Source organism: Parus major, chromosome Z, assembly GCF_001522545.3.
Source record: "Parus major isolate Abel chromosome Z, Parus_major1.1, whole genome shotgun sequence".
In the NCBI taxonomy this organism is placed as follows: Eukaryota; Metazoa; Chordata; class Aves; order Passeriformes; family Paridae; genus Parus; species Parus major.
This window is the reverse complement of record NC_031799.1, coordinates 33,659,175-33,684,599: the sequence shown is the minus strand read 5'-3', so window position 1 is coordinate 33,684,599 and position 25,425 is coordinate 33,659,175. Positions and strand designations below refer to the sequence as shown.

The following is a 25,425-nucleotide window of genomic DNA, read 5'->3' as shown; positions in this document are numbered from 1 at the left end:
TAGCAGGTTCAGTCCTTCTGTGTAAGAGCCATAGCTGGAGACAGTGCTATTATGTGGATGCATTTTGAAAGCACCACCTTAAGGAATTGTCTCCTGTCCATATTCATGCCATGAAGTTGCTACATAGTTTTCGAGACTCAGGGGTCTGCTTGCTGGCAGCATGAGCCTGGCTTGCATTTCTAAGTCCCCATTTTGGCAAGATATATAGGTGGGACTTCAGTTTCCCTCATTTTATATTAAGTTGCATTTTTATTTCATGTGGCTGAAAGTCACATATAATTGAAGAAGGCTGGAGCCCTGGATCTCTTCCATAGGCCTTCCTCATCCATGGGTGTGTGCATAAGGTTGATGAAATAGCCTACTGAAATCCATTATCCTTGTTTACTTGGATTTGTCCGTTCATGGCTCTTTGCAGCCTTCCCTGGCTTTACCTGCTTCTCTTGTGCTGTGACACAGGGAGGGAGCTGGCAAGGGGTCGGGACAGACAGCATGTGGCTGCCTAGCAGCAGTGAAAGCAGCAGCATATGCTTAAGAATAGCAGCTTTTGTTTTTTAACAGTCTTAAGCTGATACGAGGAACCAGGAGAGCCTACTACTGTAACTGGCTTCCTGAAATAAAATGAGGCTTATAGTATAAGTTAAAAAAGAGGAACAAGGTAAAAGATGGAGAGATAAACAGACACTAAACAATGAGTGTGATTGGAGACTAGGAAATGTTTTAATAAAGAATGGTTAAAAATTTATTCAGTGGCTCTAAGTGAGAATTTTAACATGTTTTCAAATCTTGTGGCTATAATATATGACTTTTCTATAGAAAGAATATTACCTCTTATTGTCATGCCTAACTTTTTCATTTACCTCCCATGCTGAAAATGGAGCAAAATGTCAGCATATGAAAACTGAAGTATTAAAAACAATGAACTTACCATATTTTTGCTAATATTTAGCAATGGCTTATTCTGTAGCTTTCGTAAGTGACATATTTTTCTGTAAAATAGGATTTTGAGCCTGTAATCTACTATGCAGCAAGTAGTATGACAGTGATGAGTTAGCATTTGCACAGATGTTTGATTAATAAACGTTTTGGCTTAAACAAATCACCACAGAATTTTTTTTTTCCTTTTCATACAGATATGGGAATAGAAGTCTCATGCTATGCATAAATTATAGTGCTCAATCTATAGATTTTTCCTAAACTAATTTGTGATTAAGAGCTACAAAATAAATAGCAATAGAAACACTGTTAATTTCTAACATATGGTTGCTAAATTCAGGTCTTGGGAGGTTATTGAATTAATCCATTTTTACAAGTCACCTGTATACAGTATAATTATTTTACACAGCTGTGAGTAAAAGTAATTACTTTTTTATAGTCTCAGATATCCTGGAGTGGATTCTTTTCAATACACTAATTTTCTTGGTATGTGGATAGAGCTGAAGCATAATCTCTGACTGATACTGACTGAATATTGCACAGTGTATGTCAATTTGATTTGTTGCATACTCTTCTACAGTTTAGGGATCATTAATTCTGCAGAACCTAAAAAATTAGCACTGCAGTCCCTTTTATCTCTGAATAGGTACCTGCATAAATTCTTTTTTATGCCTAGAAGTTTTGTAGCAGGGGACTAGTTACAGGAAGTAATTTTGGGTTTAGTGGGTGCATTTCCGAATGGTGTCTTCATCTCTTAGTGAACAATCCATTCAGGCTTTTGGGGTCTAATGTTATTGCTTTCTTTCTCTGTCTTCCTTTGTATTTTCATCAAAGTTTCTTCACACTAAAGCCCATTATTTTGTCAGGTGTTATTTCTGAAATTCATATATGAACACTGTTTCCTAAGGCATGTCCTTCTGGCCTGTAGACACAGTTGATACTGAAGTTTGTCCAACATTTCTCTGACTTTGCAGAACATTGCAAAGAACTATGTAACCTGGACGATAGGCATCAAAACTCAAACACCATGTAGATTACATTAGGATTTGTTATTAGTCCAGTAGCGTTAAAGGTCTCGGAAATAACGCACCTCAATTACAGCAGTTTGTGGAGTTACATCTACAACTGGAAGATGATGGACAGACTGACTTTCTTCTCTGAGCACTCCAAGTAGTAAAAGTAGAAGGTAGACATTTGCTGTTCTTTTAAAAAATGCTGTTGTAGCAATGGTCTATAAACCTGTAATATCTTTTCTGAACAGAAATGACACAGAAATTACAGGTCACAAGTGTAGGGCCCTGTGAAGGAAAGCAAAAGATGTGCTATTTGGATATAAATGCAAAATAGCAAAACAGTTTCTTTTCTAGAAATGAAATAATACATTGAGTGTTTAATTGTGATAACCGAATGGGTTTTGCCATTCTTTTATATGAAGTGAGGTGAATGTTGGAGTAGTGTCCTGGTTTTGACTGGCATAGAGTTCATTTTTTCTCAGCTGGTAAAGTGATGTGTTTCAGGGTCAGTATGAGAACAATGTTGATGGCACACTGATGTTTTAGTTGCTGCTGAGTAATGCTTACCCTAAGTCAAGGAGGGTTTTGGTGTCTCATGCCCTGTGAGCAAGCAGGTGCGCAGGAAACATATCTGGAACAGCTGACCCAAGCTGATCACAGACATCATGCCTGGTGTATAATCTGAGGGGTTACCCAGCAAGGAGGGGAGTGATCATGGCTCAGGGATGGAGTTTGGTATGGTTTGGTGGATGTTTAGCAATTGTATTGTTCTTCACTGAACCCCCAAGTCTAACTTTTTATTCTCCATCCAGTTCCACTGGAGTGGGGAAAAGTGAAAGAGTGCCTGTGAGATGCTTAGTTGCCAGCTCAGCTTAAATGGTGACTAGTAGCTACAGAGATGGTTGATAGCAAAACACCCCTTGTAAGTCATGTATTTGGAAAGAGATTTTGGCTCTAAATTTATATGCATTTCTATAATTTTAAACTGAAGATGAATGGAGCAATTAAGAAAACATTTTGTGTAAACACGTCCTTGACATAAGCTGAAGTTAGTGGAGTGTTTCAGTGATTGCTTTAGGTTCTTCTAAGGCTTTTAAGCGCTTCTGAATAGGAAGAAATTCTTTTTTTGTCTGAAAGAAGTTAGACATTGTCCAGGTGGGGTGTGATCAAAATGATGTGAAACCCATCAGGCAGGCCAGAGATGGGTTTACACAAGATGCTGGCAAAACACTTAATCCTCCCTAATGCTAAGGCACTTTCAGAGAGAGCTGTGCTGAGAGGCAGTAGACAGGAATTACTGGATAAATGCCAAGGGCTTTTTCATACCTTCCAAGGAAAATACTCTCCTCTCATATCCAATCCCTCAAGCACTCTGTTCTATTTTCCTGGGCTCAGTACTTGCATAAGGGTGTTGTCACAGGGTGTGGATGGGAGGGGTTCAAAGGAAAAGAACTTTGTGCTGCCTGTGTGCTGCAAAAGTATCTCAATGAGTTTAAGTTCCCTTGTTTCTGTACCTAAAATTTCACTTCATGTATTCTTCAAAACAGCTTAGTTTTTCACTGCAAGCTTGTGAGAAAGTGGCCTATCAGCAGGAATATTACTTCATCCAAAACCAGGGAATACCTGCATAATGTGTGGAATTTGAGAAGATTAAAAAAGTCTAAATATCCAGTCTCTAAGTAACTTATCCACTGCACTTCATATCCCCTCTTCACATTTAGTATCCAAACCAAGCATGTATTAACATGCACAGAAGTGATTTCATCCATTCTTTACTCATTTCATCCATTTCTTTACTCATCATGTTTTGAAACTTATCAAAAAAACTTTTTATATCTTGTGAAAATTTAAGAATAAAATTATTTCTGTATATAGAGAGAAGAGCATGGAGGAAACACTATTTACTTATGTAGGAAAAGTGCATGGAAGTTGTGGGCTCCATTTCAGATTAAACTTATACAATGATGAGTAAAGAAAATGGGAAAATATATACATTTTGAAGTCCAGCTGGTGAATAAATTGTGGTGACAGTCACAACTGGATTAATGTTGATCTCTTTTGCATGTTGTAGGTGTTTATTCAGAGCAGTGCATTGGAAGCATATCTTGTTTTAGACTAAAGAAATTAACTTCTTGATATGTAATAGCTGCAGAGCAACTTGGGAAACTGGTGATAGATCACAGATGACACAAGGGTGAGGCAGCACAGCCCATAGGGATTATGACATATTGCTGTGAATATTCAAAGCTGCTCTTTCCAAAATAGCAGACTGCTGCTGTACCTAGAAAAGTCAGGAAGGATAACTTTAGTTTTGAGAAATACTTATCTGAGAGGGCATTAAGAATTATTTTAAGCTTATTAATTTATTGAGCTGTAAGAATGTCTGGATCAAAAAAAGGGCAAGAAAAGCATTTCAACCTCCAACCTCTCCTCCTTTAGTATGAATTTGATATCTGTCTCTGATCCACCTTTGAGAAATGAGGGGTGTTTAGCTGCTTCTGAACAAGATCATAGACCTGAATATGAGAGCAAATAATCAGTAACTTGATTCCCAGTGCAGCTGATCCTTAAATGACTGGTCTGTGTACAATATAAAAGAAGTCATTTATGACACAAAAAACCTTAATTGACTTTGACTTATGTTCCAAGATCCCTTTTTTATCAATCCAGTAAACCATACTTGACTAGAATGGGCTTTCCAAAGTAACTTATTTTGTCAATAGGAGCATTCATTAAAAAGGGATTAAGAAAATATGTATCTCTCTTTCTTAAATATTTTTGTCCACATCATCCATGTTATAAGCTGTGCCCTTATGGCAAGGCAAGGGATTTTATAAGCCAGAATTTCGAAAGCATGTGGAGTAGTCTGTGGGAAAGGAACAGGAGATAGTTGTCTATTTTAAAGTTTCTGTGGTCTGACTTCCATTACTAGGGTTCCTGCTGAGGTCTGTTGAGAGCTTCTGCACAGCCAGAAATTATTCTGCAAGATGCTGAGCTGCTCAGCATAACATCCTCTCAAAATCCATCAGAAAATGTGAAGCTGTATCTGTAGAAAGCATTCTTCAACTATATCCTCCTTATTCTCTTACTGATGGTAATTCTGAAGCCTTTTGTTGCGGCTCAGTATCACAGACATATAATTTAAATATGATTTTAAACATTTTTGTATTGCCCATTAATTTATGACTGAAATATTGACTGTGGCGTATGAAAATTAAGAACTTTCACTAAACTGTATGGCTGGCAAGGAATCTTTAATGTCTTTGTGTAAAGCACAAAGGATTCGGAAAAATAAGACTAGCTCCCAAGTCAGACTTTCTCCTAATCTAATCTCCTCTAAAAATCTTCTGAAAGGCAATAGCATTTTATGAAATTGAAGATGAAATGGAGAACCTTTGTCAACAATGCTTTTGGTAACTGGACTTTTTAAATGCCTGCTTTGACCAAGTGCTTTTAGGAAGAGAGAATCTTACTTTCCAAATATAATAATCCAATATGAACAGTACAGATTTTTTGACATTAAAAACACTGTGTCAACAAATAAAATTAGAAATTATCCAGCAAATTCTGATGTTATTTAACTGTAATCCATAAGTGAAGGATATTTTTTGAGTATGCTGCTCGTAGCTGAATTTCATAAAAAATTCAAACAAGTGTATCAAACACATATATCTTTTAATACCTAGAAATGTACTGTTCTTCACAACTGTGATAAAAATTTTTGGTTTAACTCAGCTGCAGTGGTCCTAGTAAAAGCAGAAAAATACTTCAATACTCTCCCCATACCCTTTCCACTAAGGCCTTTTGCCTTAGCCAGCTATTACTTACAGCACTTCTTTGGAACTAGGATTTCTCTCTAGTTAATTCAGGTGAATGAATCAGACTTCATTACTCATCTTTTATTATGGATTGTATAAAAACCCCCAAAACCAAACCAAACCAAACAAAAAACAACAACAACAACAAAATAAAACCCGAAAAAACCCAAAAAAACCACCAAAACCCAAAGACTTTAATGATTTATTTACATTATCTATGTAAGTTGTGGTGGTATTCAGTTTTATTGAATACAGATAATTGTAGAGAGAAGCGGGGAAAAAGGGACAATGTGTACCTCCATATTATTCATGAACAGGATACTTCGATCAAATTTCTTCACTATTCTGTTGTGCATCAAGCCTTCTTTGACAGTAATTAAACATATTCCAGAATTGGTATGTTTTGTAAAAATAATTAAGCTGTTCATCTCTGTATTTATGAAAAATTTACTATACAGTATGTAGGGATAAAATCAAAATTTGTAAAATCAGGTTTTTTTGAGAGGCTTGGTTGTAAGCTGAACAGCACAAACATGCTTGACCGTAGCTTTAAACTGTGTTCTCTATGGTCTTATTGAAAAGTGGGAGTTCACTAGGTTGCTTGTCTGTATTGGGAATTTGATCTCACAGTGCTTGAAATAAACATATTTTTCAACTTTAGGCACAGTGAAGCCTTTGACAGCCCTACATATGCACATTTATGTATAATTCATATGAAATTAATGAGAAATCACAGAAACTATACTCATACTTTGATATACTTATTGACCAGAGGGTGTTGTCTGGGCACAGTCAAATAAGGAGGGTATTTCCTCCTCATTGGGAAAGTGAGGGCAGGAAGAAACTGTAAGAGCAATAAGCCACACCTATTCAGATCTGTTCAGCTGAATCACTTGAATCATTCAAAACACAGTCAGCTGATGCTGTTGCAGGGAAAAGTACCAGTTCCTGGTTTCATCCCAGTTCTTTTGGTCAAAGTGTAAGAATAGTCTGTTCTTCAGCCTTTGTGAAAAAGAAAAAAAGAAAACAGATTTCAGAGCTGTAATGCAGAGTAAAATGCTACAAGTACTATGATAAAGTAAATTAAGCTCTCTTGAAGTCATAGTTTTGCCAATAGTTTGGAAGCTGTTAAGGGTGCTCTGAAAATTTAAAATGTAGTTTCCTGTTGGCAGTTGAACCATCCTTCAAGCAAGTAATTTGTAAAATATTTAAATAACAAGTAAGCATGAAAACAGTTCAAGTCAACTTGCTTTAAACATTTAACTACCTTTGTTGCTATTTTCACCACTTAGTGCCTTTTCCTTGTATATATATATGTGTAGGTAGGTACTTACATATGTATGTATGTATGTATGTTAAATGTAATTTCTTACCATCTTCCTAAAAATGGAGTCTAGGTAAGATATTTTGCAACAATTTAGTCTTTAAAAATCTGTGATGTAGTTTTGGTTTTCACTTTTTTACTTTCTGAACTTTTTCAGTGTGACACATCGCCTGCATCAATGTTACTGGTTTGCATCAGAATTGCTCCAAGATACAAATGATACCAAAAAAGGGAATACATACTAATTTTTGCTATATAGTAACTATATATACAGTCATGAATATACTGTTTTACAAAGAGTAGCTGAAGCTCCATGTGCAGTGATGTCTTCAGTTTGCTGGATAACCAAAACCATCTTCATTTGTATAGAATGAGAAATATTGTTGTTTGCACCATCAATTTTGTAATCACATCTGAAGTGGTTATGTTGGAGGAATTTTTAGTTCTGTATAAGATCATGAGCTATATATCTCTTTAAGAAATTACTTTGCATTTACCTCTCAGGTTGATACAAGAGGATGTGGGAATGGACATCCCCTTAGCTGAGGGTGTAATGAGTCCCAGTTCTACAGAGATGAGACCTGGTGAGAGACGCTCTTGTTCATTTTCTTAATTGTATCTTATTCCTGTGGCATTTAATTATGCAGTGAGAATGATCTCTGTGCTGGTAAAGAATCAGTTCAGTGTTAAAAAGAAAAAAAGTATTGAGTTGGCTTTATTTAGTAATTTTTCTTCTTCACTTGATAAATTATAACTACAGTGTGACATTTTCTCTTTAGCATTCTTACCACGTGTTTAGTCTTGTAACGTTTTAGTAGTTTGTATTATTTATTTTATAATTGACTTCTGTCTAAGTGAACTAGGTTAGACAGAACAACTTGAAATGTGCCATACAAGGTACAGGCAAGGAACAAAGGTGTATCTAGCTCTTGTCTTGTTGAACAGTGCTTCTTTTTAAGACTGATTAAGAAACTCAGAGATTTTTTTTGTTATTATATTAAGATACTATGTAGTTAAAGCTAAAAATGTAAGTATTTGTAAATCAGCACTGAGTGCATAAGGAAATAAATATTTACAATGGCTTTTAACTCATACAGATTTTTCCCAGGACTTAGTAATGTCTTGATTCATAACTGAAATTATTTGTATTTGCCCTTTAAATTCCTAAACATTGTGGGTCAGAGCATGTTCAAAACCTGATTTTTGTCTGGTAATTGCAAAATAGTGAATCTGGATTTAACTTAAGAGGTCTGAGCTACATTTGCTGCTCCTGTAGATTTTTTTGTTTCATTTAATCAAACATTAATGCTAATAGTTGTGTTTTGTGTTACATGGTCTTAAATTACATGGTATTACTAGAATTGAACTGTTGCAGTGTGTGTAAAGGTAGTTTTTGTGTACCTGGGAGATTAATTCTATATGGAGTAGATTAAATTTTTTATCTCTTTTTTTGTTTTGTTTTTTTCCTTTTTATTCAGAACCTCCCAATTCTCTTGATCTTAACGGTTCCCAACCCAGAAGGATAAAGCTCACTGCTCCAAACATAAATCTCTCGTTGGACCAGAGTGAAGGGTCTATACTGTCTGATGATAATTTGGATACACCTGATGAAATTGACATTAATGTTGATGACCTTGACACTCCTGATGAAGGAGACTCTTTTGAATACACTGGACAAGGTAGTATTCTAAATTGTAAATGTAGAGTTCATCTCTGTTTCTTTTTTACTACTTGCATGCTCAGTTTCATGTCTTTTAGATTTTAAGTATGGTTAAAGCAGTTGAGAGTTAATGATAGGCATCCAGGTATTTTTACTGTCTGTTGTTTTTTAACCTTTATTCCTCCTGTGCAAAGTATTATCCTCCTATTTATTCAGAATGCAGAAAGAAAGAGTACAGCTGAATTAATAAAGAAAGAGCAGCTACCTGGGGAGAATGAAATTCAATGTCCTGTCTTTGTCCAATACCACAGAACTTGTCTGAAAACAATAGTTCAAGAAGGAGAGAGCAGCTGACCGTTGCTGTAGATAATGCTGCAGCTAACTGCAGCTTCTTGCAGCTCTGGCCAGCTCTAGACTACAGTTACATCAGTCATATTTAGGAATAGAACTTTGAGCAAAATATGTTGGCTGAACCAAAGATCTTGCAGTATATAAGTGAGGTAAACACAATGTGCTGAGAGAGCTTTTGTTAGGAAGAAAGGTCTGCTTTTCGTTACCTTGTTTGGAAATCTGAGATATGGAAGGTGTGTGAATGGCATAGTGAAGCTAGCTCAGGTGATGGAACAACAGAATTCCTTGTTCCACTAATTTAAATGTCCTTTCTCAGCAGGGCTAGCTGTACAGTATATAGATGCACCCTGAAGTGTACAATGGATACTTCACTCTTCCTTCACATATTAATGATTTTCTCTTATAGAAATATGATGCAGAGGTTTTACTCGGTTTACTTAGATTCGTGATGTTCAAAATAGGTTGTTTCCTGTTCCTTGCTAGTACCTTACAAAATGTAAACATGTAAGAGCTGTAATCGCTGATATAAATACCCACAGATCACAAGCTGTTTCAGGGGAAAATAAGTGTGAGCATTTTACAGCCAAGAGCAGAAAGAAACTTTAAAAATGGATCAATTTAAACTGAATTTTCCCATGCATTTACTGTCCCTAATGCCAGAGAGGTTGCTGAAGCATACAAGAACAGTTGCATTATTTTAAGTGGTATTGCCAAAGACGCATTACTGTGAACTCAATCATGCATGAGCATCTCTAATGTTACTTCTCATGAGGAGGCTGATTTCCTTATGGGTAGGTGCAGAGTGTAGTGATGAGTTGCTTGATAGTGAGAAGATTTTATGGTGAAGGTTAAAACTCTCTCTCACACACACACACACACACACACACACACACACACATGGGCTCACATGCTTAGACTGTTGTGACCACCATGTGAGAGAAAAGGTCCCTTGTCTGCAGTAGAGCAGGTGTTGCCTTTAAGCCCTCAAGTAATTCAATTCATCTCCAGTGATTTTGGTAGCATTTGTATTGATGGCAGGCATTTCCTCCCAGTGGTTTATTTTCTGCTTTCTGAATGTGATGATTCTTCGGTTCTTAAAGTCGGAGCAATTTCCCCAAACTCTTAAGTGAAGAGCTCAGGGTCCCTCTGGTTTTGGTGACATTTATACAGTTGTGTATATTTTATATAGTTAATAGTTAAAACGTCTTCTGCTGAGATGGGCAATGAAGAGTAGGGAAAAAAAAAAAAAAATCAACATTTTATCAGAATAAGCCAGCAATAAAAGAAGCTGGCTGTATGTAACGTTAATCTGATAGCTAAGCTTATATAGCTTAGCACTGGTCATAAAAACCAGTGCAGAATGGCTTATTTGCATGGTAAATAGCCTTTGTTATCTTTGTATTCCTGTACTCTATTAGTAGGTGTGCACTCTGATGTTTCCAGCAATCTACCACAGTTCAATGTTTCTAACTGCCAAACCCAGAAAAGTAAATACTGAGAAAAGCATAGCTGCTGAGACCAGAAAAAACGGTGATTTTTGTCATGACCAGACCGTTGAAGGTCCCTTTGAAAGACAAAAGACAACTGAGAAAAAGCAAGACTGTTACCATAGTTCAGGGGTCCACCTCATTACTGAAAAATGTTTCTGTATTATAGGTAATACTGAAACCCATTTTTTCAAAAGAATGGTGAAGAATCACCACAACTGCAATATGAATGAAAGATGAGAGCAGATATACTAAATTACTTGTCTTGAACTAGCACCTGACTTGTTCAGAGATTGGTTGATCATCAGTTACATGGCGTGGGGGTTTTAATCACAAATACCATATATTCCAACATCCCCTTTACAAGCCATGCTGGTTTCTGAAATGAGCCTTTTGTGATTATTGCTTTAGGTGACATAAAAATTGCATTTCTGAAAACCATGTAGGAGTATCAGTGAAGGCCTATTCTCAAATCAACACTGTTTATAAAGTTAGAATGGTTATTATTTTTTCTGCAGATACTTACTTCCTTTCTGAATTTCACACTGGTACATCTTGCTCTGCAAAATCAACACTTCAGGCAGTAAAGGAGAGCTACTCTCATCAGGAAGAGGCAATCTGGTACCATTTCTATTAAAATAGAATTCATGCATCCAGTTTCAACATTTTAAGTTTTATCAGGGTCTCAGTAATTTTCATCGTCTTAGGTTTCACCAGCCAAAAAAAAGTTATCAAACCCCAAATACAATTTCAACATTGGTCAGCCATGTACATAGCCCCATCCACTTTATAAGCTTGTTCTGCCAGCTGTGCTTCTCAGCCTCAGTCATGTTCTTTCCACTTCACGAGGAATCAGCTGACCAGACAGTCTTCATAGGCTGTGTTGATAATCCCATCTATCTGTTCGAAAATTACCTGAGCTGCATAACAACTGTGGAAAACCTATATCCTTACAGGAGTGGGCTGCCCTGCAATAGCTTGTCAGAGTGTGTACAACTCGACTGTATGCTTGCAATTTTCATATTGCTACCAACAGTACCTTTGCAAAACTGACTACACATAAAATTGCATTAAGATACCTAGGATCGGAGGTAGTGGGGTTATGCATTTTGTAAGCTTATTCTCAGTGTCACAGAATACGTGGTATTTCAAAGCTGAATGCTATTGTGAAACATTGTGAGCATTGTGAACATTTTTCAGTTCCTCAGTATTTAATCTGCTCAGCAGCAACTGTTAAACCAATTTGAAATACTATACTTGAAAAAACCCCACTATTTGTCAGACTTTGTCTGACCTTAGATCTCCTCAAACTCACTTTATTTGGAGTTCTTAAAGCAGAAAGGCTTGTATAGTCACACTATAGGTGCACATAGATATGTTTCTTGCTTTTCCATCTCTGCTTCCACCAATAATACAATTTTTTTTGGGTATGTTTTTGACTCATAGGCTGGTTAGACAGTAAGGAAAGACGTGAAATATTTGTCCTTCCTTTCAAGATTCCATCAGGCAGCAGCTAAGTAAATTAGAGAATTGTTTATAGCCTCAGATTTCATTGCACATGAGAGAATCTGCCTCAGAGAGGGGCACCTTCTGCCAGCATAATTCCCTAATAATATTTTGTATTAGGGACAGAAAATAAATGACAGGCAGCAGTAGACATTCAGATTTCATTAGTCCTAGTGTAGCAATAAATATGTGCTTAACTATCTTTTTATGAAGCTTTTTTTGTGGGCTTAGAGAAACTTGGTGTTTGTAACAGATTTGGTGAAATTATTGGTAAGATTTAAAGGAGAATTCAGTTTTACAAATTAATAGTGCATGTATGTGTATGTGTCTGTAGCTTCTATGTAGATATGTGTGATGTATATACTACTGTATATATCTGAATATATATATATATGAATACTATCATATTCCTGATTTCATAGATAACTTATTCAATTCTTATGATAAACTAGTGTGTTTTGAGGATCATATACTTAGATTTTGAGCCACTACAAGTAGTCCAAGAAGAAGCATTAATCAGAGAGGCACATCTGTAGATAACCCAACGCATAGAAAGGTTTGAGGACATCTATGAAACATTGTGTTCTTTAATTCTTGTCAGTTAAAATCACTTCTTTTAGTTTATTCTTAATTCTCATAGATCTCCGTAGTGTTTTCAAATAGAATGCCTGCAGCTTTTTATAGACACCTGTGTATGTCATGATGTATCTCTCTGTATCTTTGTTTACTGTTACCTCACTTATTGATGTGCAAGTCAAGTTCAGCTCTTATGACTGCAGAGCCAGAATAATGCTTTAGAAAGAACAGTTTACTTCAAATATGTGTCATGCATAAAATTTACAGGATCTTTACTTTGAAGGTAAATTAATAATACGTACACAGAACCACGAGGCAAAGGTGTTTCAGCAAGGATGTTATAAGAGAGGGAATTTTTTCCCCCCTTGGAAAACACAGCATGTTGTAACAATCACTAAAGAGGGAAGTTAAATAATTCCAGCTGTGGACATAATCACTTTTCATGTCAGTTTTTCTGTAAACAGGCATTAAATTTGAAAAACTGGAATGTAGTTAAATTTATTGTTAAGAGCAATCCCATCAATGTGCAACGAAAATGAAGATTTTATTAATTACTTCCCAGTTTTTTTGAAACTAGGAGTGTTCAGCAGAGAGACTTTATGGTCACTTGTCAGCCATACTGTTAGTATTTTGTGGTCATTGTGTCTTCAGACTGCAAGTCTATGTTCTCTCTAGGGTGCTCATAGAATAGGTCAGACTGCCTGGCTGCTCTGTACTTCACAGCAGGAGAAAATTGACATTTAATCTCAGACAGTCCTAGGGGGAAGTAACTACTGTGTTTGTATGAGGAGTCAGCATGACTGAATCAGACAAAGATGAGTGTTCTTCACAGTTGCTGATAGTGGATGTAAAGAGATTGAAGACAAACTGGGAAAAAAAGTTGAGAAGCTATAGCTCTCTGGTAATTCCTCTCTAGACAGGAAGTATTACAATGTTCACATTTATTTGACAGGGTGGGTTAGCATAGTTCTTGTACCTTCAGCATAGATTTTAGATGGCCTACTGTGCAGTAACCTTAGTGAACAGCTGCTCAGTTTTACCAGCTGGATGCAAAAATCCCTTGGTGATAATTGCCAGTTCTTTCAATGTTCATAATGATGAGTTGTCTTAAGAAAATGGAAACTTCTTGTTTACTGACTGTCAGATGATCATATTCTGCTCTTATTTATACCAGTGCTGTAAAAATGCAGTTGATTACAGTCATCCATCTCAAATGTATGTAACAGCAAATATATTTCACAGGAAGAGGTAATATATACAGTTCTACTTTTCAGAAGATCAGACTGCTGCTAAGGATGCTTCCCAAGAGGAGTCTGAGTCAATTCCAGAGTACACTGCTGAAGAGGAGCGAGAGGACAACAGGTTATGGAGGACAGTGGTTATTGGAGAACAAGAACAGAGAATTGATATGAAAGTCATTGAACCATACAAAAAGGTCATTTCACATGGAGGTAGGAGAAGCTGCAAGCGTTTTCTAAATTGATGTAAAAAATTAATGCTTTATTGATCATGATTTATTCTTATTTTTGTTCTGTTATCATACTGACAAGGGGAGAGAGAATTTATTTTTCAGCCTTGGCTGAAATCAGCCAGGCTTTCAATTCAATGTGGCAATGACTAGTAAGAATTTCAAATTCAAAGCTATTTTGGAAGCAGCATACTGACATATATGTGTCAGGAACAATCTGGTCACTGTAGGATAAAACTGTCTTGAACAAGGGAAAAAGCTTTGGACCTGCAGCAAAATAAAACTTTAAAAATTTCATATGGTGAGTTTTGACAAAACCTTTTGTGTGAGGAAGTACAATGCTTAGTGATTTGCTGAATGAAGGATGTGGTTACGCAGATCTAAACAAGTAGAGTGGCGAAAGAAAACAGATAGTTTTCCCTGGGGCTTTCATTCATCTGACTACTTGCTTTATTCTATTTTTCTGTTGTCAACAGCATTTCACCAGGATCTGTTTTATCAGACTTTTGACAGAATTTATTGATAACTATCAAATAACATATCAAAGAAAACATTTAAAGTAGGAAAATGGCCCCATGTGCTTGCTGTATTTTCTCTTTTGCTCATCTGCTATCCAGCTTCCTCAGAGAATTCATGGTATTCTGTATAAATTAATTCAAATGGCTAAGTCTTACTATAGTTGAAGGAAGAAAATTAAACAAGGCTTTCTAAATGCCTTTTCCTTGGTGTCTCAGGTGATTATCTTTGGATTCTGTATTTTTTGGGGGCACTCTATGCTACCTGTTAAGCAAGGTATTAGGTTGCGTTGTTTTATTCCTGCAAAAACTGAGGCAGGCAATGTAGTATCTCAGAGGTAAGATTTGAGTTTGTATTAGGATGCTTTTGTCACAGTGTTGTTGATCTACAGCATCACTTAAAGATACTAAAATATTAAAGTTAAAACATTTTCAGTGTTGAGCCTCCATCTGGTAAAATTATATAAATGAATTATGGTTAATTTTTACATTAAAAGCAGCTAAATGTTAGCCTACAGGTATTCATGGTGGCCAGGGTTTAACCAGAAGGTTTTACCAGAATTAATAAAGATGTTTAGGCCTGCAAGCATTTTTCCACTACAACACTACTGTCAAAGATTTATGAATATGATGACACCTCAGACACAGTTTAGCAAACATACACAGATGGCTTAATTTAGGAAACAAACACAAAATATTTTTGGGCTTTGCTAATGTTGTTTGTCTATATATTTTTGTATGCTGTAAACTAGTCAAAATACATTTGCAGTAAAAACTTGTATGTTTCCTACTGAATGCTGAAGTTTATAATGGCTTTTGTGAAAAATCAATGTTTAATGTAATTAGGTAATTCGCCTCAACTCTGAGTATGCAATAATTTGAATTCAAATTTTACATGTCTGATATTTTGTTAGATCACTCAAATGTAAGATGAAGAGCATTTAGTTTTCTTTACTTTTGAAAGATGTCAATACCATTATTCATCGTAAAACAAACAGTGTCAAATATAATGATAGGTTTCAGCCTGCCGCTGCCTAAACTGGAATTTTTTCCTGATATCTAGGCAAATCAAAGTAAATTAAGGACTGGATTAAATTCTCCATTTATGAAGTGGCAGATTGAAGGCAAGGAAACAAAATAATTTTGTAGTCTACTATGGAATACTAAAGTTTCTACATTATGGCAGCAAGGCCCATTCCATATGAAGTTCCCTTTGGCAGTAATTCAGTGGAGTGTTTAGAGGGCCAGGAGTCTTCTTCAATCTCAAAATTAATACTAGGTTCTGACTAAAATTAGGCAATAGGAAGTCAAGTCAAGCATTTCTTGATGGTTCAAAGATCTATTGAACATTTCTCCCTTCCAAATGACAGATAACCCCAAATGCAGAATCTAGGTGGTATTTCCCTAAAAATAGGGAAGGGAAGAGTAGATTTGGCAGTGTAGGTTTGAGATTGTCTTTAACATATGCTGATGGAGAAATTTCTTAGATTTTTTTTTTCTTAGGCTACGTGAGATTCTGGGCAAATGGCTTTTACTGGCTTTCAGTGATGAATTAAAATACACTTGTCCCTAGGGTGAACATTCCTTCTCTTCAAGCATGTGTGAGAAAAAGTGGCTTAGATTTATCTGTGGATTTTTCTTCTGTGTATTGTTAGTTAGCATCTGCACATAATTGTTTTGCTTTCCATGAACTGCAGACTGTGCTGTGTAATTTAGTGGATGCACCTGCCGTAATGTGGTCTTACTGCCAAGTTCCTGTGCCAGCTGGACAGTTTGCTTTATGGCAGCATGATATAAAATATTTTAAATTTTTATTAAATTTATGGAAGGAAGGAAATGTTCTCCCTATTTCCCTGTTTGTAAACCTGAGGGGGAGAGAAATACTGCTTTTTCCTGTTGTTGTTTTGTTGAAACCCAGCTGGCAACCAAGCTGCACACAGTCACTCACTCACTCCCACATGGTGAATCAGAAAAGTGAGTAAAGTCTTGGGTTGAGATAAGGACAGTTTAATACATAAAGCAAAACCTGTGCACACAAGCAAAGCAAAACAAGGAATGAATTCACTACTTCCCAAGGACAGGCAGGTACTCAGCTATCTCCAGGAGACCAGGTCCTCATCACACAGTGACTTGGGAAGATAAAGGCCATCATTCCAAATGTCCCCTCCTACTTCCTTCTTCCCCTCCTGAGCATGATGCCATATGGTCTGGAATATCCCTGTGGTCAGCTGGGGTCAGCTGTCTTGGCCTGTCTTCCCCCCTCCAAGTTCTTGTGCATCCTTAGCCTGCTCTCTGAGAGGTGGGGGGCAGTATGAGAAGCAGAAGAGGCTTTGGTGCTTAGTGAAACTGCTCAGCAATAACAAAAACATCTCTGTATTATCAACTATCAAATTTCAATGCAAATCAAATTACAGCCCCATACTCGCTGGTCTGAACTCTGTGCCAGCCAAAACCAGCCCAATTCCAAATAATCTAGCTGAATGATAGTATGTGCTGAAAACAGGACTGGAGTTTAGTTAGGCTTGGATATTGCTCTCTACTATCCAGAAAGCACTGTAAAAATCTTAAAATCTCCTTCTGGAAAGGTTGTTCAAGTGTTAGTATTATCCTTCAATTTTTGTCGTGAAAACATGTTCCTGAGGGGAATTGAAGTTTCCTTCACAGATACTATCATCTCTCCCTCAGGGTCAGTTTTTTTCTAAACCCAAAAGGTTTCTGAATGTTCTCTGAGTACATCTGTCTCTGCATCACTAGTGCTATCTACCTACAACCATTCTACAGCATCTTCATAAATTCCCTCCTAACTGCATGTATCCTTTAAGCAAAACTATCAATTGAAATGCAGGAGTATTTTTTATGTATTATTAGTGATAAATACAGAAAATCCATAGCAGCTGCAAAGGATTCTGGAGAAGATTAACCAACATTAATCCCTCATGAAAAAGAAACATTTTCTTTTGGATAACAAGCAACTGTGCTGGGCCCTGGAATGGTAGTGCTACAGCTTTGAAGATTAATAGCTATCACTGGGCAGTGATGCAGCGCAGAGAATGCCAGTATTGGACAACTGGAGTATCCAAGGTTAAAATGTAATTTATGCCAAACTTGCAGCAAAGAATTTAACTGATCCCCAGGAGCTTTTAAGGGATAGTGGAGTGCAGTAATAATTTTAATGTTCTAAAGCCATTGGAGCTTCACAGGCCAACTCCAAGACTTTGTGAAGCATAATTCAGCAATGCAGGACAGCAAATGTAGGATATATTCTTTAGCCCCTTCTTCCTCAGTCTGAGATGAGCGTTCAGTACATGGTTGCCATAGAGCTGCAATGAACCAGAAGTAAAGCCTTAGAAGGTTTTCTTGCTGGTCACTATAAAAAGTTTACTAGTAGCTGTGCCATGTCTAGTTTTTGAGGGTTTAGCTTAGCTGACTGTCCTTCCTTATCACTTCATGATAGTTCATACATTTTCAAACTTTTGGTATGAAGCACTTTTGTATGCTTCAGCAGTAGACATAGCAGCTTTATTACAGGACTTTGAGGTTTTGCTTTTTTTAAATTTATCCTGTTTAAGCCTCTGACAAAGGTAAAAATGCGTTTTCATTTTTTTTCCACAGGATACTATGGTGATGGTCTGAATGCTATCATTGTGTTTGCGGCATGCTTCTTGCCAGACAGCAGTCGAACTGATTACAACTATGTCATGGAAAATCTTTTCCTGTGAGTGATATGTGAGCAATGTGACTTTCGAGTCAGTACTCAAAATTATGCAGTGAGAGGTAACCTCTCTTTCCTTAAGAGGTAATTTTGGTTGTTAGAAGGGAAGTGACAAGGAAGATAGCAGTTTTGGATAAACTGCTCAGTGCAGTATTATTTTGTTATCTTTCTTACCTTCCCAAATTAAGGTGTATTTGCCAGGACCAAACCTGACTGTTAGTATCTCTCTAAATGTCAGGGAATGCAGTATCTTCACCTTGTTGGGGCTACTGTCTTTGCACTATTTCACTAGTGATTTCCAGATTGCTCAGAAAAATCAGCAGGGGCTTAGACAATTTTTCAGTGTTCATCGTTTATTATGTGCATCCCTGAATGTATTTTTAATATATGCTGTCTTGGGTTTAAACTCTCTTTAGGAGTTACCAGGCGTTTTCTTGACACTTGTTTTTTTAAAAACAGGATAAATGGCAATTGCTGACACAAGCAGCTCTAACTGTGCTTCCTGACTCCAGCTGCTTCTGATGCAGCTAGAAGTGGCAGGGGCTAGTTAGGTAGGACACAAATTTGGCAACATAACCCTAGGTCTATCACAGGAAAATTATTTCTACTAGCCATTGGTTTGACAGCCCAAAATTTTGAAGGCAGCACTCTCCTGAAGTGGTATCAGCTACTTCCTCTTACACCTGTTAAAAAATCAATCATTCCAATGTTTTCTGTGCTAAAACACAGTAAGTATTTCCTAAAGCCAGCAGGAGACCCGGCTTTTGCCATTTGCAGCTTACAAGGCACTGACCCACGTCTCTGTAATATTCCAGTCTGTGAGGATGCACTTGTTGGCAGCCAGTGCCTTTAACATTGTCTCTACGTGTGAAAATCAAGACTCGGTTTTAGTTTCTCGTCACAACAACTGATATCATTTGCCTGGTAGAGCCTCTAAGAACAAAATGTCACCTACAGTAACTGATACACACAATGCCCAGTGATTTAGAAGAGAGGAAGGAGTTGCTACAGTGGTTTTAGCTTGATAAGTAAGGAACAAAGCTGGCTGTAACTATGACTGACATTCAATAGTTCTTTGTCTTCACCCAAGACCTTTGTTCAGATGGAGCTGGTGATAAAATAACTGCAGAGAAGGCCTTAAGAGCATTTTACATATGGCTTAAGGATATTGCTGGAGTCAATTTTATAATTATTTTTTTTACTCATTTTTTCTGGAGTGTTGGCTGCCAACTTGCAGCTTATTTTAAGGCTTGTAGTCAGTTGGCTCTTTCTAAGAGAATAAGAAAAAGGAGTAAGTTCACCTTTTTCTTTCCATTCTAGGTTTGTTAATTGCATGGAAATAGAGGGAGGGCAACAGTTTACTAAATATACAGTAACTGACATTTTTAAATATTTGGTAATTATATAGGGATCTAGAGAGACCTGCAAACCATTGAATCTCTTTTTTGATACAGAATGTTTCTGGTAGCATATAAGCTACCTCTAGTTTCTGATTAACAACTGTCCTCAATTGTTCCTTTCCTGTCTGAATTCCTTTCACATTTCCAATTATCTTCTTCCTATTTTTTATATTGACTAATTCTGTAAAATTTTCTTTGAAGGGTTGAATTTGGGTGAAAATGCTTGAAGCATCTTATACAGCAGTTTTTGTAGATAATGCAGAACCACATAAAAAAACACTACTGTTTAATTTGTGGCTGCCTGAAAGTCAGATTAAAGCCAGTCCACAGATTAAATTTTTTTAAAATAATCTCAATTAGAAAAACTACACTTTGAAAACAAAACCAGCACTTTGCTTTCTGAGTGATTCAGTTGTTCTAGTCAATGAGAAAATTTCTGTCCATCTTTTTAAATAATGAAGAAATTGCCATTATTACCAAATAATAAGAAATTATTACATAGGTAAGGTTTACAAGGGAGCTCAGCATCCTAAAAATAGAAAATTATCTAATTCAACATACATTGCATAAGAGCTGTTGAATGAAAGTATGTGAGATTAGTGAGATATGAATAAAAAACTAGCCAAGATTCCTTTTTGTCATGATAGGCCTCTTAATTCTGATGAGAAATTGGCATAATTTTTCTTACAATAACAAATTAATTCATAATAGGCACAATTCCCTTCAGAGTTAATAAACAGACATTCTTCAGACTGTCATGTTCCATAAATGAAAGACTTGTAGTACTTTAATATGCACTTACACAGTTCTGTGTGTTTCAGTGTTTAAGTGCTTTTGAAGCACTAGATGTTCTGCCCTGTGGGAAGGGCTAATCTTATAACCTGTCAAATAGTAGCTTTGTTAAAGTAGCTATTAAATAAGCTTTATGCATCAGAATGTCCACGCAATCCCTTGCTTTCCTATATCACCATCATATATTAGACATAAACCTTCACAAATGTCAGGCAAAAGCAGGGAATGCGCATCTGCAAAGAAAGGATGAGCTGTGGAATGCATTGAGGGAGTAGTGATTTGGAGGGGATTTACCAAATGCATGGAACTGGTCTAGATAATGGCTGCTTACTTTAGCCCGGGTAAAATACCACTCTCTGTTGAGAACTAGATTTCCTAAAATTCTTTTAAAGACACTGCCTAAGGAATTTAAGGGTCAGATTAGATTGTGACGCATGCCCATACAACTCTGAAAGGGGCCATTATGCTTAGGGATAGAGCTGCCTTTTGTAGTGAGTGCACTCAGGCATTCAGGTTTTTAAGGTGTGACTTGTGGTTTTGCCTTTGAGTTTTTACACAGGCATGCCTTGCAGCTGGCTAGTAGAGAGAACAGTTTGAACATTCTGATAATGATCAGCTCCCAAATGAGGTAGAAACCTCTGAGTGGACTATCTGCATAGATAGTCCTAAACAAGAATTTGAAGCTATCCTCTTATTTGAATGAGTAGTGTGCTTTTCTAGGTAGGATGCATTTGGCCCCAAGAGCACTGTCTGATAATGAGTTTTGGGAGTGTCTTGCTGGAAAAATGAAGTGATGTCAGGAATTGTCTGTCCCATCAGTCAAGTTGATTGACAGGTTTTGTTGGGTCTGGGTGTCAAAGTATTTGTATTTTGCAGTCACAGACTCTGTAGCCGGAGTGTGAGGATCACAAGAAATATAAACAGGTATCTTCTGACACTTTTTATTGTTGTATTCATCAAACTTGGTGATTAGAATAGTGAATAGAAGTTTCTCAAGAGTTAATTTCAGAAGTTTCTAGGACTTCACTTGATGCAATGTTCTCCCTTACAAAATCTTCTGATTCAATTCCTTTTTGAGAAGCAGCAAATTCACCACTGATACTTGAAGACTCACTAAACTAAACTCTTTTGTAAGGAAACCACATATTTTTGAAGACACATGTAGGACTGTGATTTTCTAGCTGTGTATCTACAGGTACCATGGTGATCAGTGCTAAGTGTTTGCTTTTGTTTAAAGGAAGAGAAAAGCCTGTATTGTCATAGTGTTCAGACTGCCTTCATTTATTCCTAGTAGCCTGATTTAATTTCGGCTCAATCAAATAATGTACAATATATGTTCACTGACACCTGTATTTTTATCAGGTATGTAATCAGTACCTTAGAGCTGATGGTAGCTGAAGACTATATGATTGTCTACTTGAATGGAGCAACACCAAGAAGAAGGATGCCTGGACTGGGTTGGATGAAAAAATGTTATCAGATGATTGATCGACGGTGAGTAGTATTTTCCTGTCTGATCCGCAGCCATTATTTTGAACAGTGTCCTGTTTCTGTAACTCACCTACCTGCATGCCAAGGTTTACTGTATATGATCTTTCTTTAGCTTTTGTGGGTTTTTCTGTTCTTCTAAGAAACTATTGCTTTTTTACTTAGATTACGGAAGAATTTGAAATCATTTATAATTGTTCATCCATCATGGTTTATCAGGACAATTCTGGCTGTGACACGACCTTTTATAAGGTATGTAGTAAATACCAGTGATTTTCTATGTCCCTGAAATACATAAGCACCCTGAATGATCAAACATGGCTGTTAATCTTTCACTGAATAGAGCTCATTTTATAGATCATGTTGCGATTTTGGAAGTTGAATTTCACTTCCCTAAGGTGAATTGCAGGAATAAAGTGATTTATATGAGTATCTAGTTGCAGAAATCATAGGCATGGTTTTGTAATCCTGTATGGGTATGTACTGGGAATTCAGTTCCTTAGTCTTTGTTCACAGCCCAGATAAAAGACTGCAGACTTACTGTGGAAGATAGGCAAGTATGCAGTTGAAATCCTGAGATCAGGGAGAGCAGGGTGGCAGGTATAAAAAAGAGTTTCTTCAGGCAGGACAAGAAGCTTCACCTACAGAAGCCACACAGATGAGTTATGACTGTTCTCAGGGAGTTCTGCTCACAGACCTCGGGTGAAGACACTGGAGATCTCTTGTTACAGGGTGCTCTGTCCTGATATGTGACACTGGTGTGGGGAAGCACATGAGTTGTCCCATTGCTGCCAAAGTGCAACAGGTACAATGTCATAACAGAGCTCCTTTTTCCCTGTGGTATCTTAAAGAGCAAGATGAAAGTAACAATTTAGAATACCAGAGTGAAAGGGAAACAATACTTGGAATTATCACCAGTAGTTACGAGGATTCACTGAGATGCGTTCGATGTCTGAGATATTTCTGTTGCCATCCTACTTGCTCCCAGAAGTGGTCTTTTTTAAAGTCATGTCAATTTCAATTCATTAGTCATTTATTCAAAATGACCATACTGAGCAGCAGTGATTAGAGGTTTTTCATTGACATACAAGAGAAAATGTTCACTCTAAATGTTTTGGCAAAGCAGATTAGCGGTACCAAACTAGACACACTAAATTACCACCTCAGCCAAATAGATTGAGTCTTGATGCATGACGAATGTGAAGTGCAAACTGAAGCTGAAAAAGGTGGGCAGGACACATGGCTAGTGTGATTTTTTTGGAGGATGACATGAAATATTTGGACCCTTACCAAGGACAGGAGAACGTTATGAATTAACTTCCCTTTCTTCAGATAAGGAGATAAAAACTTGATTAGATTGAAGACCAATGACAATAGCTTAGTTTGCTAGTCCACAGCTGTTCCCCAAACCCCTGACAGGCACAGTGGGAATTTTAGAGTGAGAAATTAATAGGCACAAGGCAAGCAGAGATATCAGTGAGATAGCTAAAAGCAAGCAATATAATTTTAATTGTATATCAGCTGAGATGTGGGACTAAACAGTAGAAATCCAAAACCTGAAAGACAACAAAATGGGGGCAGTCAAGTCACTGAGGGTAGGCTACCCTTAATTCTATCTCAGCTCTTTGTTCTACCTCAAAAACTAGCAGGAGAATTCAGTGGAATGTGGAATCCATCTTGACTGAAAAATCATTTTTTGAATATATAGAATGAAAGAACTAGAAGGTAGCAGAGATAGATCTTAGCTATTCTATTAGAATCCTTATAGATATTCACTCCAAAAATAATTTGAGCTGTGTTAGGTAAGAAATTAGATTTCTAAGGGGTTTTTTAAGAGTCTGTGAAACATATTTGGCATTTGACTGAAATATTTAAATGATGGGAAGTTACCACTACTGGCAGCTTACTTTCCCTAGAAGTCTGAAAGAAAGTGTGTCTGGGATGCCCATATACTCCCACATGAAGGAATTACTTAGAAATCAGTCACTGTAGTGGAATTGGTGGACCCAGAAGAATCCTCAGGAGGAAAAGTTACCCACTGAAAGATTTTTTAGTGCTTTCCCACCATCTTTAGAGGCTTATGTTTGGCTTGCAGTTTGCCAGGTTACTTTAAATGGCAATGCTGATGCTTCAGACTGTGATGAACAATTTGGATATAATGCTAAGAATCTGTATGTTGTGTATAAAATGTGTATGAATCTGTATATGTGGTTTGACTGGACAATCGTGGGTGATTCTTGGATCTAAAACGTAAATCTGAATCAGACCATTGGTCTGATCCAGTGTGTGTGTCTAGTTATGCTGATTGGGTACAGAAACAATTTACAATGAATGAGCTTAAAGAACTGTTCACAGCACCTTCACGTGTTCCTGTTCCAGGTATCTCACTTTGCATTATTGGGAAGATACATGTGTTGAGGGGAAGGACAGTAACCTTTGCTCAGAGCTATTTCAGATGCTCCATGTCTGGGTGTACCTGCTGGTCAGCAGTAAATAGGAAGAATATGTTCTGGTTTTCAAGACCTAGACTTAACATATATGGTCAATATGAGTTTGCCACTATTACTGATGTTATAAGATGATCTAAATACAACCACAGTTAAATTTAAAAAATTTAAAAGCCAAATGATAAAGATAGATAGATTTTTCATAACCTCACACTTACCAAATAACTTAGGTTAGACAAATTTTAAGTGTATTTTCTGAACAATTTAGCCTTTTTTCCAAATGATCATTCTACAAGCACAATAAATGAATCATATAGCACAGCTGAAATAAACAATTATTTTGTCATAAAAAGTCCATGCAGTAAGAATAGACACAATCAGATCTGTGCTCTTCTGAATAAATTATGAAATTCAGCTTTATTGTGTTTGATTGAGAATTGGTGTAAAATAGAAATGCTAAGTCATCACATGCCCTTGATAACTGTCATGATGATTATATCCATGTCAAGTAATGCTTCCCATCTCTTTTTTCAAGTACTCTGTAAGGGATTTGATTATTTTCCAAATTTTCACACATCTCCTTCAAACTGTAAAACTAATCACATTGTCTAGTATATAGGCATTACAATTTAAGATGTTGGCTTAGTAATGTGCTTCAGCCTAGAGAAGGAACAATAAAAGGTGTAGGCTTGCTTTCAGTCTCACTAGAACTCAGGTAGGCTCATGATCAGCTGAACTGTGTGTTAAGATACGGTTATTAAAATTATTAGAGAGATGTGTCTGTCCAAATTCAGGTGCAGACAAGACCATATGCTGAAGTAAATAGCGCAGACTTTTATTTAGCAGTAAATGTGAGAGAGAGATAGAAAGAAAATGAGTGTGAGGAGAGGAGAATGAGCTTGACAAACACAGGCAGACTTAAGGAGAAATAATAT

At 36.8% G+C, this 25,425-nt stretch overlaps 1 protein-coding gene across 9 annotated transcripts in view; it reads left to right on the top strand.

Annotated features, from left to right (window-relative positions):
- Nucleotides 1-25,425, top strand: part of PRUNE2 (prune homolog 2 with BCH domain) — a 130,832-nt gene that overhangs the window by 95,681 nt on the left and 9,726 nt on the right. For 8 of the 9 annotated variants that reach the window (XM_015653272.1, XM_033520379.1, XM_033520381.1 and 5 more), the window contains 6 exons: nucleotides 7,593-7,672; nucleotides 8,567-8,767; nucleotides 13,943-14,119; nucleotides 18,264-18,366; nucleotides 21,918-22,049; nucleotides 22,209-22,295. In XM_015653272.1, coding sequence (XP_015508758.1) covers nucleotides 7,593-7,672; nucleotides 8,567-8,767; nucleotides 13,943-14,119; nucleotides 18,264-18,366; nucleotides 21,918-22,049; nucleotides 22,209-22,295 — 780 coding nt within the window. The remainder of the gene's footprint in view (nucleotides 1-7,592; nucleotides 7,673-8,566; nucleotides 8,768-13,942; nucleotides 14,120-18,263; nucleotides 18,367-21,917; nucleotides 22,050-22,208; nucleotides 22,296-25,425) is intronic. The other variant, XM_015653273.1, reaches the window with a different exon arrangement.